Genomic DNA, 21,449 nt, shown 5'->3' on the forward strand with positions numbered 1-21,449 from the left:
AGCAAAATCCTAACCTATCTTTTCACCTTTGAAATATCAAAAAGCATAATTCCACCTGGTCCCTAGCCCTTCCTAGCATATTGCAATTTTAAAGCAAAAACCTAACCTAACCTTATGGAACATTATTAAATATAATCCTAAAAAACCCAACCACTAACCCCTAACCCCTTCACATTTGATAATTTAGTTTTCAAAGCAAAATCCTAACCCACTAACCTATCCTTTCACATTTGAAACATCAAAAAACATGAATCCACCTGCTAGCCCCTTCTAGAATATTGCAATTTCAAAGCAAAAACCTAACCTATCCTTATAACAAATTATTAAATATAACCTAAATAAAACCTAACCTCTAACCCTTTTACATTTAATACTTTAGATTTATTTGTCATCTTTAGAACAAAACATAAACATGTGGTTCATTTCATGAACATTTTCACAAACATGTAGTTCAAAGCAATATCCTAACCCCCTAACCTATCCTTTTACCTTTGAAACATCAAAAAACATAACTCTACCTAGACCCTAGCCCCTTCTAGCATATTGCAATTTCAAAGCAAAAACCTAACCTATCCTAATAATACATTATTAAATATAACCTAAACATGGTTGCCTGTAAAGTCGGTATACGGCGAAAGTTTTACGTGACAACGACTTTGAGTGGTAAAATAATTTTAATGTGAATATTCATTCGTATAGTAGGAAGAAGGATAAAATAATAACTCACAATGAGAGTGAGTGAGAGGCACGCGTCCCTTCCACTCGGGCATGGTTAGCCCGCGCCCACCTAAGAGCGAGAGAGACAACCATTGACTTGACATTTTGAATTAGTGGTGCAGTCGCAGGAGATTGCTTGCGGCGCCTGCGCAGGTTGACTGCTCCGTTTCACTCTCTCTCCAGGTGAATGCTTCGGGTCGCTGCTGGTTGCTCGCCACTGCTCCTATTCGTGCTCTTTCCAGACGACCGTGAACCGAAACGAACGCTCTCACTCGCTCTCATTGTGAGCGCATAACGTGGGAACGTAACGCAGTTTCTTGAAGTGTCTCCCGGCAAACCAATTTATAAGACGTTGTCACGTCAATAAAACCTAACCCCTAACTCTTCCACATTTGTTGAACGACAGACAAGGATAGCAACACCATTGCAAATCGTATACTACCATTGTAACGTGGACCTCACCATAGATACTCAAAGAATACTTTTGAATAACTATGTTATAACTGTGACTGTTGCTGGCCGTTACTCTGTTTCTGAGACAAAGAGAAGCTGCTCTCGCCACAGTCACATTGCAGTTTTGATTAGTTGTTCCTTCTTTCCTTGGTTTGTAAAAAGAAAAGAAATATGGAATCTATTGTAAGTATTATTATTTATTCATATTGACCAAAGTTAGTTTTTATAATAGGCTTAGCTATTCACATAAGCTAACGTTTTTTTATTCATCAAATCACCAAAATAGATTGAACTAGCCTTCATTAATTTTTTGTGCCTTTCATCTAGAATTCCATCAAATAATAATTAAAGTATCAAAATTACTACTGTTGTCGTTATTGAATGTATAATCGTAGCGCCTAGATAGACTGTGTCAGGAGATCGAAATTGAACTATTCCCAATTTCATATTAAGGTGTAATTTCATTAGGCTGGTCACTAACAACAGGACAAGTCTGTCAAACATGTCTACTCCGACAAGTTTTGTCATCAGCAAAGAAACTTTTAAAAAATAATTCTACCTTAAAGTAGAGCAGCAAACTGGGAATAAACAACAAACATCAAGCACACAAAAACCTAACCTCAAACATTTTTGTTCTATGCTTTTTGCCATTGCCACTGACAAAATATTTGTACAGACATGTCTGACAGATGTGTAGTATCGTAGCTTCAGACAAGACACTATAAATTAGGTTATTGCATTTTTGTCAAAAAATGTGTTTTCATACATGACTATTGATAATATGGACCTCACTATAGCAACTTGGGCATGCCACTAACGAACGACATCACTAGTCTTTGAGCATGTTTGAACAAACATATCTGTTCACTGTTCAGACAAGTTGTGTAGGTCTAGGTATCAACAATTATATTATTAGAAGAAAATTTAAATTAAATACTGTAGATCAGGCTAATTTTAAATTGTGGAAAGGTGTTTCTTAGTTGGACTAATAAGTTAGACTATAAAGTTATTAGGCTAGTCTAGATCAATCTTGTACTCTGTCTAAAGATGGAAATGAATATGCAGAATGATGGAATCAAAGACCATGACATTATCATGTCTGAAAATGAATAAGATGTTTTAACCATCACTCAGATGTATATCATAAAAATTAATAAGGCTAGCGTTATTTATAAGATTTTCCTGTTATTCCAAAATTGTGTATCAGCCTCATTTGTCATGTTTATGATCAGGACGGGAACTTTTTAATCTCCCCTTGCATATGAAATCGGTGTGTAAATGTGCAGCATATAATTTTAGGCAACATATTATGCATCCAATGCACCCACGTATCAGTTGTAATTGATAAAATTATTATAGCCGTTATGTTCAATGGTATTAAGACTTTACTTTGATAATAACTATCACATCATTATACCATGTTAACCTACTCATTGTATTTAGACTGATTCCAATACCATCAACAACTTTAGTTGAACCAGTTTCTTCTGTTTTTAAAGGTGAAATCCGAGCCAAGGGAATCGGAAGAATGGCTAGAAGACAGGGCATCTATTAAAGAAGAAATCGACATAGAATATGGCATGCCCTGGCTTGGCAAGCAGGAGATTCCGGATGAGGAGCAGGTAACTCCATTTGCATAAAAAACAGTTTAAATTCAATTGATTTCCACAAGGCAAGGTTATTTTGAGCAATATTTGTATTTTCTCAAACAAACATTTCATGATTATTAACAATTGATCTTATAACTACAGTATTTTGTATGTGTATGATAACACTGCTATCAGTTTATATATACAAACTCACGTTTTCACATAGAGGAACATTTTCAAACTTTCCATTGAAAATCTGTATGATGTAAGTGTTTTTCCAATGTTTTGAAGCTATAAGCTAAATTAGTAAGCCATCATAAACTAGCATTAATTCAGATGAATCTGTGACTCAGAAAGACGATTTAGATCCAAGGGCTTATTTCAGTCCTGGGGGACTCTGTAAGTCCACAACTTATAGATCCTGAGCTTGAAGACCGGCCCTTAGAGTACTTATGATCATTTTTTATTTTGTTTCAATCTCTTACTTATTTGTCTCTCAAGTTAATGAATGAAAACAACAATAACTGTTCAAGGTGTTATTATTTCAATCTTAGCTTCGAAAACTTGATGAAATTAATTTTTAATTTACTGAAGGGAGCAAGAAGTGAATTGAATTGTGCAGTGACTGATTATTTTCGGTTGTGAAAATTAAATGTTGGGTATTAAAGTTTGCAGAAACAGTGGTTTGGGTTATGGGTGATGTGGAATGAGGTATGGACATAGCCTATCTGTATCAATCATCCTTGCTTGGATTTGTCACAGTATCTCATTAGAGTGTAGAACTGAGTATCGAGTTTTATTTTAATTTTATCAGCTTTCAATGGAAACATTTTGCAATAGCTCTGAGATATCAGTTTCACATGTAAGAAGTCATTCAATATCACTGGATTACATTTTTCATTTTTAAAAGATAGAAAAATCCTTTATTTAAATCTTCTTAAATATTTGCATTACCCATCTTACTATTGCTCATTTAATAAGTTATACTGTTCCTTATCACTTATTATTTCAATCCCTCAGCCTCAAATCAATTGAAATATGATAGACGTTTTCTTGAGCAGACTGTGACAAGGAATGCAAAGACCAACAATTCATCACTTTAGAGTTAGGGTTTTCACATCAATTTCAAATAGCAACCAACTAAGTACAAGAGTTCATTATTTCAGATTTGTATCACATTTGCAGTTTCAGATTTGTTTCACAAATCCTACATGCAAAACTCTTGTCCTTCAGGTTCCAGATTCAGTTAGATACTACCAATAAGTGAAAGCACAAGTATTTTTTTTTTTTTTTAAGATTACGTCCTAAAGACTCCAGTCATGGAGTATAAGACAAGTCATGTTATTACATAATAATTCTAACACTAAGTAGTTCAACCTAGTTTAGGTTTGAAAGGAATTCTTGTACACTATAAAAAGCTCTATCAACTAAATATTTTTTAATTTGTTTTTTGAAAATCTTCAAATCATCATTACTTTTCAAGATTTGAGGTAGCTTGTTATAAAATTTCCTACCAATATAATCTGGTTTTTGTTCAAATAACCTACTATTGTGACCCATTATATGATAATCTGCTCTGTTTCGCGTATTATACTCATGAACATCTGAACATCTGAATTCTGGATCACACCACTCGTTTTCACATGCATTACAACTTCATATACATACAAAGATTGCACAGTTAATAGACCAAGCTTTTTAAATAAAGGCCTACAAGAGTCTAACCTATTCACTTTCTCTATACATCTGAGTGCCTTCTTTTGAATCTTAAACACCCTGTCCATATTTTGTTGAGATGAATTACCCCATACTAAAATAGCATACCTAATATGAGATAGTATAAGTCCATGGTAAACAGTTAACAGTAGTTTTTTATCATTCAGCCTAGCAAGCTGCCGCAGGACAAATACCCCAGATGATATCTTATTACATATCCTCTCAATGTAAGGATGCCATGTTAATTTCCTGTCCAATAAAATTCCCAAGAATGCTACTTTCTCTTGGTCTAATTCATTTTCCTCTACAAACACATTTATTTCTCTATCCTCTACTGAATTATATTTACTTTTGAATTGTAGGAATTGACATTTCTTACTATTTATTGTTAATTGCCTTTGCTTCAAGAATTGGACAGTTGACTGTACTCCAGTAAAAGCATTTATTTCTAGACTATCTAATAAATAATTGTTAAAGATAAGCGATGTGTCATCAGCAAACAACAGAGCTCTGTGATCTTTTAACTCTTTTGGTAATTGGTTCACATACAACAGAAACAGTAAGGGACCCAGAATTGAGCCTTGAGGTACTCCAGCCTGGACCTCCAGTTTTTGAGATTTAATTTTTACTATTTCATTCCCATCCACCTTGGTAAGCTCAACACACTGGTTTCTACCTATGAGATATGATTCAAACCATTTTAGTTCTATACCATTCACACCTACAGTTTTTAGTATTTCCAATAATATTCTATGGTTCACACAATCAAAAGCTTTGGATAAATCAAGAAATATTGCGGCTGCCTTCTCACCTGAATCTATTATATCTATTAGTCTTTCAACAAGGGATACTATTGCAGTCTTAGTAGATTTCCCTTTCTGGAACCCATGCTGTTCATCACATATGAAATTAATTTCTTCCAGGTGCATCAATAGCCTATTTAAAACTACTCTTTCAAAAATTTTACTTATTACATTTAGAATACTAATGGGTCTATAATTTTCAACTCTTTCAGAATCACCGCTCTTGAAAATTGGCAAAATTTTTCCTTGTTTCAGATCATCAGGGAAAATACCCTGCTCTAGTGAAGTATTAAGGAGATGCAATAAAGGGTCCAGTAATTCATTTTCACATTCTTTTAAAATTTTGCTTGAGACCCCATCCAATCCTACTGTTTTTTTGTTATTAAAATTTTTTATTATTCTTGACAACTCATCTCTTGATAATGGATGAAATTTAAATACCTTTTCAATTGGCTCAGCATTTAATGTAGTTGTATTATAAGTATTAGTGTTCAGTGACTTTTGGAGATTATATGCAACCTGTTGATAATACTTATTGAAAAAGTTACAAATGTCTATACTATCATCCATATAATTTCCATGTTCATCGATTATCCTAGGGACATTAGTAACTGTATCTTTTTGAGCTGCTCTCCTATTTCTATTAATTACCTCCCAAACAGCAGAGTTAAAATTGGTACTAGTTGTTAATATTTCAGCTGTTTTCTTACACTTAGCTTTCCTCACTTCTTTTGCATAGTTTTTCTTTAGACATTTGTATTTGACTTCACTCGGAACATCCCTCACTAATTTAAATTCCTCATAAGCTTCCCTAACAATATTTCTTTGAGTAAGAATATCTTCAGTTATCCATTCATCTACTTTGTTTAATTTACTTTGACTTTTTTTATTGGACAGCATACACTAATGTGAAATCTTAGAGTATCAATGAATTGCTTATATTTGTAATTTAAGTTACAACTGTTATAAACACTACTCCAATTTTCTTGAAGCAGTTCCTGCTTCAAACAATTTATATTTCCTAGCTCATATTGCTGAATTTCTTTCACAAAAGTTTTCTTTCTGCTTGGATTCTGGCCCTGCAACTTAACATCTAAAATTTGATAGTTATGATCTGATAGATCTGAGCTACCTAACCTGACATTACAACCTTCTATATTTGTGAGGATATTATCAATAATTGTCTGTGAAGTTCGAGTTACTCTTGTATATTCGTGGACCTTAATTTCTAAATTATTCATATTAATAATATCTCTAATATCCTCTGTCATTTTATCCTGCCTGGCAAAATCGGTATTGAAATCTCCTACTACTATAACATTTGTGAAACGAGCGGTTGTAATTTCCAAAAGTGTATGGAGCAGCTCACAAAATTTTTGCCAGTCTCCATTTGGTGACCTATAGATACCTAACACTGCTACCTCAAATCGATCATCAATTTTTAACCTTAGTCCCGTCACCTCTAAATCCATCTCAACAGAAAATCTCTTAACAAAATCCAGTTCATAAGTTTGGGTATGTTTAGCATTGCTAGTGAATATACATACACCACCACTTCTATGAGCTATTCTACAAAATTCTGATCTCAGTGAATAGCCTGGAATCCTAACTTGATTTATTTCCTTTATTTTTAAGCCATGCTCTGTGAAAATAACAATGTCAGGATCCTCCTGTTTAAGAAATACTTCTAATCTGTCAATTTTGTTGCGAAGATACTGAATATTTTGATGATAAATACTAAAAACCTTACCATCTTGTGCTACTCTATCTCTAGCATTTGTAGCTATTTCCCTTTCCCTGTTTTGAGCCAATTTACTAAAAAATCGTTATTTGTTTTTTTGACTGTTTTTAAACCAGAGGATTGCAAACGGCTTTCAATCAGCTCTGCCAATCTATTACAAAAGATTACTTTGCCAGATCGATTTAGATGCAACCCATGATTAGTGAAGTTATGTCTTTTCAGCCTTTCATTTAGAAAACAAATCCCCAGTTGTTTAGAATTCTTATTTTTTAGGCTGTTGATTGTATTATGGATTGATTTGTTTGTCGAATTGATTGCTTCATTTAATTCTGGCCTATCAAACCTATTAGGAATAGTACTTATTATTAAGTTTGTTTTTTTGCTGAGTGGCACAATTTCCTTGATTTTTTCTGTTACTTGAGGAAGATGATTCAAGTTAGGTTCATTTATATTATTTGAGCCACCCAGTACAATTAGATAGTCATTTTCATCAAAGTCTTTAGTTTGTTCCCTAGCTGACTCTACAACTGCATTAATTGATGCACTTGGCTTGAAAAAACATTGGACATCAAATTTATTTTTTAATCTTTTATCAAGGAGATCACTGCAATCACGTCCATGACTGGACATCAGTAGCAGAACTCTCCCTTTCCTATCTTTATTTCCCTCAGCTATATTTTTGGTTGCTGTCTTCAAAACCTCACTGTACGTTTTATTTCGACCATTTTCAGAGCATTTCCCATCATTTAGGTTAGATTCTATTTTTTTGCATTTGGACGGAGGTTCTATCATACATTTAGTATTATCAAATTTAGATTTTAGTTTCTTTATTTCCTCCGACATTAGACTACATTGATTTTTTAGATTTAGTATTTCTTTTTTATGGTCTTCATCTTGTAATTTTATAATCAGTTCCAAAGATTTAATTTCTTCTACCATCCCTAACCTTTCTTCCTCAGACGTTTTTAGAGTTACTTCTAATTGGTTTTTTAAATTAGTGTGGCTACTTTGTAGTTGAGCAACTTTTTCGGCTAAAGTAGTTTGAGGAACTGGGGTTTTTGGTTTTGGCGTTTTTGAATTTTGGTTTTGGGAACGCGTAAGTACTCCCGCTATGTTTACATTTCTATTAATAACCTTCGGTGTTCTATTTGAGCTCATCTTCCTATCTAAGAAATTATATTACTTGCAATAATAATAATTGATTTATAAATGATAGGATTTTAATTTGGTTATAATTTTAGTCAAGTAAACTATCGATGTTTATTTTTAAATCTCGAAAACCTAACCTCAAAATAACCTCTAAACGATGTTTGGCTTATAAAATAGAATTAAGAATTAAAATCTAAAACAAAATGATAAAACGTGATCAAGAAACAATTAATAATGAAATTAATACAAAATTTGTACTTATCCGTGACTATTTATAACACAAAATCTTCCAAAACCCAGGAGCGAAATTATGTATGACTTTCATTCACAACCTCAAGGTCATTAATTTTGACACTTAATTATTACACTTAATGTTTCGCCTACACATTGGCCCAGTCGCTGGCCTTGCCATCCACACATTGGCCCAGTCGCTGGTCTCGCCATCCACACATTGGCCCAGTCGCTGGTCTTGCCATCCACACATTGGGCCCAATCGCTGGTCTTGCCATCCTCACATAGGCTCAGTCGCTTGTCTTGCCATCCACACATTGGCCCAGTCGCTGGTCTTGCCATCCACACATTGGGCCCAATCGCTGGTCTTGCCATCCTCACATAGGCTCAGTCGCTTGTCTTGCCATCCACACATTGGCCCAGTCGCTGGTCTTGCCATCCACACATTGGCCCAATCGCTGGTCTTGCCATCCACACATTGGCCCAGTCGCTGGTCTCGCCATCCCCACTGCAATGTGACCATTGTATTAACTAAATGGAACACAATACAATCCCCAAAAAATTATAAAAAAGTAACACAATAAGAACTAGGCCTTAAGCAACTCAGTCACATAGAAAAGAGCAGAGCAGACAACAAAACAGGAGACAGGATGCTTTGTTGACAAGATTGTGGATGGGTGGTTGCCAGCGCCTACCTTCTCTGGCCTTCATTGACTTTTGCAGGGCTGGCCTTCACTCGACAAAAATCTGAGCAGTTATCCTTCCCACATTGACTACTAGAGCACAGTATCATTAAATGATGTAAGAACTATATTGTGAATTTATTTCTAGTGAATTGTAATGTGTGAATCAAACCAGTTGTTCATTGAAGTAATTTGATATTGATATTTCGACTTTTCACTTTTAGGAGTCGTCATCATCAGCTGTTCGTGGGAGTGACTCCTCTGCTGAAGAGGAGGAAGAAGGTAGCAATGGAAGAGTGGGAGAAGAAGATGTCAAACAAGAGAAGGTGTTATGCAAAACTACTCTCAAAAAATCTCATTTGTGTACATTCTGTTCCAAAAGGTTTTCTCATTCTTGTCGTTTAACTGTTCATATGCGTACTCACACAAAAGAGAAGCCTTTTCAGTGTACAGTGTGTACTAAAAGGCTCTCCACTTCTTGTAATTTAACCATTCATATGCGTACTCACACCAAAGAGAAGCCTTTCCAGTGCACAGTCTGTGCAAAAATGTTCTCTCAGTCAGAAATTTTGACTCGGCATATGCGTACTCACACAAAAGAGAAGCCTTTCCAGTGTACAGTGTGTACTAGAAGGTTCTCCAGTTCAAGTGAATTGACTGTTCATATGCGTACTCATACAAAAGAGAAGCCTTTCCAGTGTACAGTGTGTACTAAAAGGTTCTCCACTTCTGGTGATTCAACACGGCATATGCGTACTCACACAAAAGAGAAGCCTTTCCAGTGTTCAGTTTGTACTAAAAGGTTCTCCACTTCTGGTGAATTGACTGTTCATATGCGTACTCACACAAAAGAGAAGCCTTTCCAGTGTACAGTGTGTACTAAAAGGTTCTCCACTTCTGGTGAATTGACTGTTCATATGCGTACTCACACAAAAGAGAAACCTTTCCAGTGTACAGTGTGTACTAAAAGGTTCTCCACTTCTGGTGATTTGACACGGCATATGCGTACTCACACCAAAGAGAAGCCTTTCCAGTGCACAGTCTGTGAAAAAATGTTCTCTCAGTCAGAAATTTTGACACGGCATATGCGTACTCACACCAAAGAAAAGCCTTTCCAGTGTTCTGTCTGTGCAAAAATGTTCTCTCAGTCAGCAAATTTGACACGGCATATGCATACCCACTCAGTTTAAATAATTCAATTTCTTCTCTATCGGTGTGTTTTCTATGTTACATGTTCCTGAAAATATCAAGCCTTTGTTTTCCAATTATCACCAATTTTACTTCATGATAGTTCATAATTTATACATTATATAGTAACATAAAGTGTAGTGTATAGTTACATTGTATAGTGTATATAAAGTGAAGAATGTCTCAGTTGAGTTATATTGTCAAATTCATTGTCCTAATAGATCAAATTTTGTTAGCTTCTTGAGTTCAGCTTGTTCTTGAATATAAATAAACTTTACTCATCTTTTGGTCCACAAACATCATCAAGTTCAATTGAATTAGAGTTAATATTTGCATATAGTATCAATGTAATAATATTGATGAATTACATATTATAAATGTTTCCTTCCTACTCATATTTTTTTGTACACTTCATTCCTTTCAATTCCTACGTCCCATAAATTTGTGGAAACAAGCGTGATTTTCATTCATCTTTATAATAAACGTTCTCAATTAAATATTATGTAGGTAGTTCATAAATAATTATGTCAGGAATATTATGAAAATATGAAATAAAATTATGCATATTATTATAATCACAATCTCATTTTATTTTACACATCATTGAGAATAATCATATACAAATAAAAAATATATATTCATATACATCATATATAATATATTATAATAAAAAGAGTTGCAGGAACATATAAGCTTTTCGCTGAACTCTTTGTTAAATAAATCTATTCAAAGTCTATCTATAAATTTTTCAAATAATCAATACAAGCTTTCATTTCAATAGCTATTTGGAAAATTGGATTCTTACTCTAGTAACCAAAGTAAATCATTTCAGATCAAGCAAAGATCATGGTAAGTCACGTAAGTTGATAACTTACTAAATTTAAAAATAGGTCATCGTAATAAATACATCGGATTACTTCGAGATAGGCTATTATAATATAATTTGGTTCCCAAGGATGTGGTACTAACTTATACAGTAGGTAAATAAGTCCAAAATAACTTTGGTGGGTTTTTCTCAAATATAGGAGCATACAAATAAATTACAGTAGTTTAATTTGTCTCATCATTGCAGATATTACAATAAAATAAGATAGATGAGAAGATGACCCATCTGAATAAATCTTTATTGCACTAAAATAATATATTTATTTATAGACACAATCTTTGGTAATGTCTAGCTTCAATGTATACCATTGTAAAAAAATAATATTTAAACTCAAACGATAGATATATTTTATTCGACAGAATTAATTTTATTTACATTGTTACTTTATTAGATGTATATAAGTTTGTTTATAATAATGTATGGGTCGAATAACACTAGGTAGCTTTTTCACAGCCTAAATGCATTATAAATGCGATTTCTGTACATAGAAAAGCATAAATTGACTGTAATTTAATATCAGGAAATGGAATAAATGTTGATTTAAGTTCAAGCAATCTCGATGGAGGTGTAGGTAATAATGATGCACTGTATTTTTTAATCAAAAGTATCAACAATTTTTACTGTAATGATTCGTGTATAATAAAAGCCTACTTTATTTTATAGCTGCATGGCTTCAACAAATAAATCAGATATGATCAAAATTAATTTTGAATCATTCAAATACTCTAATAGTTGCAGGGCTTTGTTGAACAAAATTGAACAAGCTTTTAAAATTCTGGAAAAAATCCAATTAAATTAAAAAAACTGTACAATATATTCAGGAATTGAATTGGTTCTTAATATGTTGAGAGGGTGTTTTAGGTGAAAATATGTGAAAAAACATAATTTTACACTGTTTTACATCGAAAAATTTGATTACTGTATACAAATTAAAGACTACACTGTGTACAAATATATAAGATATTATCTATAATACATTCGAATGGCACAATGAATTCACAAAATTATTTATTAAATCGAAACTAAATCTACTCTGTAAATAATACTAATATATACAACATGAATAACAATATTATTTATGTATTTTGCAATAAATTGAATAATGAAAAAATGTCATGGTTTTAATTTTGAATGGAAATGTGTTTAGTATAGAAGTCTATTTAGAATTATTTCAAAAGTGCCCTCAGGGGGGTTGGGACGCAGACTGCGTCCTTGGAATTCTTGGGGGAAGGGGGACTCAAAATCGAATCTTGAGGGTACCAAAAAAGGTCAGCAGTGTTATAAATGACTGCTGACGAAATTCTTCTGCAGGCATCAGAGATGAGATTTCTACGAAGATCCTATGGCTGCATTGAGCCAGTTACACACACATCGATTTTTTGCCGTCCTTATAAATTATATTAGATTGAACAGATGATGTTTGTCAAGTTCCGTTTAATCTTATAGAATTTATAAGGATGACGAAAAATCGTACAAACAAAAATCGATGTGAGTGTAGGCAGAGAATATCATTCGAGAAATACTGGAGATAATATGAAACAACTCGATGTCTCCTCTGTAAATGAGGACATATTCTAGAGTGGATTGAAATGGTAACAGCATGTGAATAGAATGGTGGGAGGGAGACAGGCTACCAAAATTGATGCTCAACTACAACCTAGAAGGCAAGTGAGACCGAGGGCGTCCAATGAACATGAGGTTCGGAGCATGCAGAGGTGCCTGAATCTGATAGGGAGAAGAAGAAGAAGATGATGATTATGAAGCAGAAGAAGAAATAAAAACTGATTTATCTAGAAAATCATAAAATGAAAGCTATCAAGCTTTAAGCTACGAATCCATCCTTGAAAAATATTTCATTGCAAAATCATATATTCTTATCCAAAAATAATATTATTTCTTCGACTATAGGATAATATTTTCACAACAAATATAATTACATAAAAACTCACGTAAAACGTTGAAAATGCGACACAAAACCACTCAATTCTAACATAGAAATATAATTATCATGAATACATTTTGGGTGTTCCCTCCAAATATTATGTGAGTCTTTCTGTTCGAATTGTGAACTCAAATCTTCATAAATATGGAGTCGATTGGATGGATATTTTCAATAGAAATCATCCAAAATTGATTATAATATGACATGCGTTCTTTGGTGAAATATTTATGTAGAAAAATGATAACTGAATTTATTCAAGTTATATACTTTTTCTAATTTTGACTTAACTAGGTCCATGATCTTCGCTTGATTTCAAATTACAAATAATGAGATTTAGAATTGCAAATTTGTTCATGTTGTTGGTGAACTACATAACTGCCTTTTGAATAAAATGTTGATACGAATATGTAGAGTTTGTCATGTTTTAGCCTTTTTTTAATCTTTCAAATGATAAATATACTCCAATATTTGTTGAAATAACGGGCTCTGTAACTCAACACATAATAATTATACAGTAATCAACATAATTATCATTTCTGTTAATAGTTATTGTCATCGATACAAATTCTCTAACATTAATTTGTTTTATTTTACAATAGTTTTTATATTATATAATTTATAATAATTAGACAATATAGAAGACTCTCGCATATTATACATTGTAATGATCGGGTATCATACTATACCAACATCATAATAATAAACATCTACTCTTTCAAGATATAATTCATAATAATATAATAATTTGTCATGGATAATAAAATTGGCACAAAATAATCTAAATCAGTATCAAATAATTAAGTATAACCATTATTGGAATGGTCGACGATTTTACTCAAATGTATAATATAAAAATACATTGGGTCGAAAATTATTAAGAGCAAAGAAAATTCAAATCCAAAATGAATCGATTTATAGTTATTAACGTAGTAGATTATTGGTTGAAAATTATCAGAGTTCTTTTCTTCCTTATCAATTCGTAAATAATTAATCTATCGATCGTTGAATTAATTCAATATTAGCCTTAATTAGTGGAGGTTTTCACATTAGTGTGAAATAATTTAGGCCTTAAAGGGAGAATAGGATTTAATGCCTTCAAAATCACAGGTCATAATAGAATTAGAAAGTTCATAAAGAACAAAATTTTCAAATCAGTAGTAAAAATGTCAATGCCATAATCGATATTTTCAGAGCTCAAAATAATAAGACTTATCAAATTCCTTTTACAGAATAATATTGGTAACTCATAGAGACTAATAGTGTTATGTATAATGTAGTATATATCCTATAATTTCAATTGTACAACAATACTTTAGAAAAGGCTTCATAGTAGCATTTTGAATTTCAAGCAAAAGTTTGACAATATTATTTATTATATAGATTTGACAAATAATAATATTTACTATAAATTCATCAGTTACCGATTTTTTTTGTAGTTCAATAACTTGAATGCCTATAATTCTATTCATAATATATTTCTCCCAATAATTATAAACAATACTCTATTCCATCCTGAGTAATAAAAAATATTGTAAATAAACGTATTTCTTCAAAGTTTTTTAATCTACATAATATATTTTCAGCTCCTAAATCTATTGGTTAATCAAAATTGATATTTAATTATTAATAATAATCATCACCATTATCTTGATGATAGTATTGTCAAGTTATGCAATATACATTCTATTATTCTCTCAGTATGAACAAGAAGTACTCTGAGGTTTGTACAAATAAGCATTTATTTACAATTTACAAGAGGAATTATTCACAATAAAAGTGAAACTTTTATTTTGTGATTGTACGGTGTCAAACACCATAGAGGAACAGCAATAGCACAATTATAAAAAATGTTTTTGTTCCTTTACCTGATGGTTTCAATGTTTTATACTGAAATTGAGGCTCAACATTTGAATTTGATAACCATGGACTGTTTCGAAGAATTAATTGTTACACTTTCTATAACATAGAAAATCACGTTAAAATCCTCTCCTATTACAGCTTTCGCTTAAAAAGAGTGCATTTAACAGTTCAATGATGACATTTTGTTTTGTAATTTTCTGGTTGGAATTTGAAGTAATATCAATAATATCACCTTCATGGAAACAATCAAAACATTTTGCTCAGTACTGGAAGTTTAACTTCATATTTTTATAACATTAAAAAATTATATAATACAGAGAAACCTATGAAGTCCACTTGACAAGCACAATGTTATACATTTACGCCTTGCTATGCTTGCCCAGTGTGTATACATCTTAAAATTAGCTGTATTCGTTTTACAAAGCTCATAAAATTTTGTTAAACAGGTAAAACGATTGTTGATGACAAAAAATATATACCAGAAAAAATATCATTGTTACAAACAGATTCAACCCGACATGCTCAGCTGAATCTACCAATCACAAAACTTAGTTCAGGTGGAATATCTAAAAAACAATATTATAGTGAAATTCAACAGTCTTCTTTCAAAAGAATTTAATCAATCTTCTATTTATAAGTCAGGAAAATTCTTCAATCATTCTAAACTTTGTAATTAAACCTTGTTTAAAAGGAATATCTACACAACATTTTCGTTTCACCAATTGAAAAATTTCACAATCGACCAAACTTAAGCTGCGTTTACACCAAAGTTATTAACAAAATGTTTATTTCTCCGTCCTTATAGATACTATTAGATTGAACATAACTTATCATACACATGATTAGCTTATGTGTTTGTCAAGTTCCGTTAAATCTAATAGGACGGAAAAATAAACATTTTGTTAATAACTATGGTGTAAACGCAGCTTTAGTTGAAAAAAATGAATACATTTTGTCTGAAATGAGAAATATGCACCTTCTATATACACAAAAATTACTTGTCATCAATTTTAAAGTGGTGGAATTGAACATTATTCGCTAAATATGTTGAATATAAGCTTTTTCGTTTGTAGAAATATCCACACAAACATCCATGTTTTTAATTTAAATGGACAACCGTTGTTTAGGAAGATTGGATAAATTGATGATATTTTTCAGAAGGAATATCTACACAAAAATCCCAATATCATCAATTAAAAGTTGATTGAATGGAAGATTCTTTGCTATCTTGTCACCATACATCATCAATAACTGAAATATTTATTTTTCACTTAATATCAACTTAAGGACAAAGAAACAGACTACAGTCCAAAACTTCTTTTCATCCCAATTTCATAAAATAAATTGTCCAAAGGTTATGTGCGACTTTCCAATTTTTCACTAATATGGTAAAATAGATCAATCTTGGAAGATTGCAATAGGGAGACAAATATCTACACAAAACGTTGGGTATAATCAGTTGAGAATGGTAAAATTAAACGATGAACAGAGAGCGACTATTGGCGTCTCACTCTCTGTAAGGTTTGCAGTAGGAGTAGCGATGGTTCATGTGTTGGCTGTAGGATCCAGAATGGGAGAATCTTTTCAGACACTTGGCACACTGAAACGGCTTCTCTCCGCTGTGCAGACGCTTGTGCTCGGTCAGATGGTGCTTATGCTTGAAAGCTTTGGTGCATATGTCACATTTGTGGGGCCGTTGACCTGTGCAATAAACAGAAATGAATATAAATATGATGATTATCGAGAACAGTGGACTGGAAAAAAATTGAAGGAAAATAGAAATCAAGAACAGTGGATTAAAAATAATGTAAGAGAAAGAGAAAAGTAAAGAAGGTGTTGAGCCTAAAGCTGCGTTTGTATTCAAACAAATTGTATTCTTAATATTTTATTTTATTATTTTCAAAAAGGGTACTAAAATTCTATTTTATAGATAAAAATCCTGTAGTTTGTCGATGCATGTTAAGCTGCGTTTACACCAAAGTCATTAAGAAAATTTTCATTTCTCCGTCCTTATAGATTCTATTAGATTGAACGGAACTTGACAAACACATATGTTCATAATGTGTATGATGAGTTATGTTCAATCCAATAGAATCTATAAGGACAGAAAAATAAACATTTTCTCAATAAATTTGGTGTAAACGCAGCTCAACATGCATCGACAAACTACAGGATTTTTATCTATAAAATAGAACCATAGTACCCTTTTTGAAAATAATAAAATAAAAGATTAAGAATACAATTTGTTTCTTTGGTCTATTATTTTATCTCTTTCAAAAAAGGGTATTATAATTCTATTTTATAAATAAAAAGAAGTACATTAGCCCTGATTTCATACATTAAAAAATACAGGATAGCTGCAGAAATGTTCATTTATTTATTCATTAACAGAGACACAAATATTATAAAATACAATATGATTGGGAGAGGAGAAGAGGCTGGACCCAAAACTGTATCCCTCCCGAAATTCACAAATGTTACAAAGGGGATGTAGAGTATAAGGCTAGGCGCACACCAGTTAGTCAAGACAAGACATGATCAGACACGTTTAGTCACAATACTTCACATTGTGGCTTACGACGCAACTCACACTGATTAGTCATTGCAATTAGACATGTCTTCATAAGCAACTATGTGAAGTATTGTGACTAAACGTGTCTGATCATGTCTTGTCTTGACTAACTGGTGTGCGCCTAGCCCAAAGCTACTCAAATCTGACTTGTGGAACTTCAAACTATGTAGGACATTATTTTTTTGAACAAATATTATAAAGAATCATGTAATAAGTTATAAGTGCTGATAGGCTAAGTTGTGAAAATTCAAACTCCAGGTGCAAAATTTCTAGTCGCTACTGTTTTCTCGGTATACCATCAGGTTTAGTCACCCAAAAAATTAAAAATATTCTGCTGAATTTGTCTATTATTTGATGACAATAATTATTGTCTAACATCTAGTCGCTAATTTCTTTTCTGGGGATACTATCAAGTTTAGACTTGAATTTAAAATAAAAAATATTTTGTTGAATTTGTCTATTATTCGATGACAATAATTATTGTCTATGTTCAATTCTATACAAATATAAGCTTTGTTGATAAAAAAATATTTTCTGAGTTCTAAATTGAATCTAAACCTAGAGAATTTAATTTAATAATACTTTTCTCAAAATCAATTCTCTTATATTAAGAGAATATTCTCCAGAATATTTAGTTTGTTTGTTTGGTCCCACGAAATTATTTCTATAATATGTGAATATTTCCTATTTTAGTGATAATAATGTGAAACATTTCTTCAATGTTTGGTTTTGAAGCATCAAATTTAAAAATCTACTTTGTGAAAATAATTAAGGACTGAACATTTTGTGAAGTGAACAACTACATGACTATTAACCTATTTCGGACTATGTTTAACCTTATCTAAATTTGCGAGAGGAATAGCACAAGGTTACCTTATTTTCTCTCTCCCTATCATTTTGATGATGTACTTATTGTATGAATCAATAAATAATATTTCATACTAATCAATGGAGTGGAGGCCTACATTGGAAACTGAACGGATTCATTGAGTTTTTACAGCAAACATAAATTTTGTCATAGCTCAATGGATAATTGATGGCATTTTGTTTCAATTAAAATTAATGTATCTTGATCCAAACTAACAATAGAATCAAATTAAAATCCCCTGATCGAGAGTTTTACAATTTAAATGTATTATAAAATACAACAAACATCCAGGATGGGGTGATTAGAAAACTAAGGAATTTAAAGACTACACATTGAAACATAACAGGAACTACAAAGCGTATTACAGGGAAACGGATGGGGGAGCAACAAAAAGCCAATATCAACAAGTCAGAAGCATAAAATCTAGAAGCATTTCAGGAATGTCTCAATACCTTCAGCTCAAAGCTAGACAAAGTTGAGCTCGAATTAATTTGAATTGGAATATTTTCAAATATAAGTCTTCATTTTTAATTCATGTTTATCAATCTATCATGAAATTGATGAAAGTTAGATTTTTGTACATAGGATGAATCCCTATGAAAATGAGTAAATAAGTACTGTTGGTTTCCCTCTACATTTTTCTTCAAAAGTATAAAACAAATCAGAGAATGGAAGAGGACAGAGAGAAGACATTGGAAAAGGAGATCAATTGGAAATCATACATCATGATAATAGGCCTAGGCCTACTGAATATCAGATAATAATCTAGAAAATACGTGACTGTAATATATTTATGAATCAATTTAATTGTGATAACGGTACGATGTTATAAATGTATTAAAAGTATAAAAATAATAATCAAATAAGAATTAAAAGTTGATGAATAATTGAAAATGTAGAGAGAAACTGAAGTACGGTATCTTAAATTTGAACACAATTCATATTGGGTGAGTCCTTTCCATTATCACAGTATAGTAGCCAAATATTTCAAACTAAGAGTGAAATTCAGAAGAAAAATTTCCAAATAAGAATGGCGAATCACTAGAATATTGCCAACTATCACACACATTGAGAAATAAATTTCTAAATAAATAAATATTATAAATAAATATTTCAGTTCCATTGTACCACCTCAAGTTTGGTGTTTACCTTCGATGGAACGGTACTGGAAACTGGAAAATGTATTTATTTGTTTAATTGGAAAGTAACTTTTTAACTTTTAACAATACATTTAGGTTAAATAAATGTGATATTTAACAATAATCTAGTGCTTCATCAAGTTTAAATATAGCATCTCACCCAAAATTTTAACATTCTTTCTTTTAACATTATTGCAATTGTAAGTTACATTGCTCATTGTTAATCTTGTATTGTTGTATTTGTGAAGGAGACACATTAGGGGTAACCTGTTGTCTCCATAAATAAATAAATTAAATTAATTAATTAAAAAAAAATTGAACAAAGAAGTTACTTCTAAATATTTCAAATAAAAATAGGTATCGTATGTCAGTTGTATTATATTTGTTGTAATCCAGTATCAAACTAACAGAACTCAAAAAGTGAATCAAAAAGTCGCAAAAAGTTGTAATAATGGAAAAGAAGCATCAGCCCAATCAAACCAAATTTGATTTTTGAATTGAAATTTATATAGATTAGATGTACCGTAGACTTTTAACCACTCCGTTAGGCCAGCCACTAACCTTACGGTCCACCAAACAGGTTCAACTGCACAGGTATTCCAGTCGTCTCAAATATATCCATGTTGCCACAAAGATACCTATCTGCGATCCTATAAGTTTCTATAAAAATATCTTAAGTATGCAATTTAGATATAGACACAGAGACCCATGAAATCGAAGATCGATCTCGAAGTGGCAGGGGATTGAAATTCAATTCTTTCCACACGTGAAGGCGAATATATTTGAGATTATAATATGACTCGCCTTTGGAGTGATAGGAGGAGTTTGAAATCAAAATTCCCATCTCCCGCGTAGACGAGTACAGTTGAGAGACGAATACCTGTATCTTTGAAATTCTTGGTCAACCGTAACGTGAAGCACTGTTCTTATGGGAGGGTTCACACACTGGCAACTGGGAACGTGTGAATACTTCCATAATAACCAATGCTATTCGTAATAGTTCACACACTGGCAACCAAAAATGTGTGAATGCTCTCATAAGAACCAATGCTATTCATAGTGGCTGGCTCTAAGAGAGTGAGTTGTTTTGTGAGTGCTTTTCACCTGAGTGCTCATATCTGTGCCTGGCTAAGGAGCTGTGCTTAGAGAAAGCTCTGTCACATTGGTCACAGGTGAACTGACCCTCTTGTTCAGCCGGCGTCGAATCCACGTTCGACGACTTCCTCTTGGCACCGGCGGCCGTCCCACCTCCGGACGACATGTCGTGTCGTGTCGTGCCGGTCGTGTCGTCGGGATCCTGGGACAGGCAGCCCGACTCTTCTGCCTCGTCTGTCAGTTCGCTGCCGTCTAGGAAACCCTGGAAACGAAGGTTCAGGAATTAGGAGTCGCTGAAGAGCTCATCGTTCTTAGGGCCGTTTGCACAGTGAAAAAGCTTGAACTGAATTCAATCAGCTGTCGACTTAAACTCAAAATGAATCACATAATAACAAATGATACTTGATATAGATTTAATCCAGTTTAAGATGAAATTCTATTATATTAAGGGAGCAATTTCTGTATTGTTATATCTGGTTATTTATAATTATTTATATCTAGTTATTTATGTTCAACGGATCTCAACAACGACTCTAACGATTTTCACGAAATTTGGAACATAGTATGTTTATGACATAAAAATTCGATTGCACTAGGTCTCATCCTTGGGAAAACTCGCTGAACGACATTAAAAGGATAATTCATCCTTGGCTGAAGCAGCTGTGGATAGTGAAAAGTTAGTGAGCGAGTGAGTATGTAAAAAATCAAAATATCGCATCCCCGAAATTCATAAGATAACATACAGCCAGCTGTGAAATATTAACACGATCATTTTAGAGAATTGTGTTCTGTTTATCAATAGATAAAAATAACGAGC

The 21,449-nt window shown here is 32.5% G+C and overlaps 2 protein-coding genes across 4 annotated transcripts in view; one reads left to right on the forward strand and one right to left on the reverse strand.

Annotated features, from left to right (window-relative positions):
- The first annotated feature begins 1,262 nt into the window (after positions 1-1,262).
- Positions 1,263-15,526, forward strand: LOC120352787 (gastrula zinc finger protein XlCGF17.1-like). Its single transcript, XM_039435034.1, has 3 exons — positions 1,263-1,353; positions 2,670-2,792; positions 9,307-15,526. Exons 1-3 carry the CDS (start codon positions 1,342-1,344, stop codon positions 10,270-10,272), a joined length of 1,101 nt encoding a protein of 366 aa, XP_039290968.1. The 5' UTR covers positions 1,263-1,341; the 3' UTR covers positions 10,273-15,526.
- The window catches only part of LOC111047555 (zinc finger E-box-binding homeobox 2), a 515,097-nt gene continuing 504,940 nt past the window's right edge, over positions 11,293-21,449 (reverse strand). For 2 of the 3 annotated variants that reach the window (XM_039435032.1, XM_022333330.2), the window contains exons 5-6: positions 20,642-20,894; positions 11,293-16,659 (exon numbers count right to left, since the gene is read on the reverse strand). In XM_039435032.1, the coding sequence (XP_039290966.1) occupies positions 16,466-16,659; positions 20,642-20,894 (447 nt within the window). In that variant the 3' untranslated portion in view covers positions 11,293-16,465. The remainder of the gene's footprint in view (positions 16,660-20,641; positions 20,895-21,449) is intronic. The other variant, XM_039435033.1, reaches the window with a different exon arrangement.

This window comes from Nilaparvata lugens, chromosome 8 (genome assembly GCF_014356525.2).
Source record: "Nilaparvata lugens isolate BPH chromosome 8, ASM1435652v1, whole genome shotgun sequence".
Taxonomy (NCBI): Eukaryota; Metazoa; Arthropoda; class Insecta; order Hemiptera; family Delphacidae; genus Nilaparvata; species Nilaparvata lugens.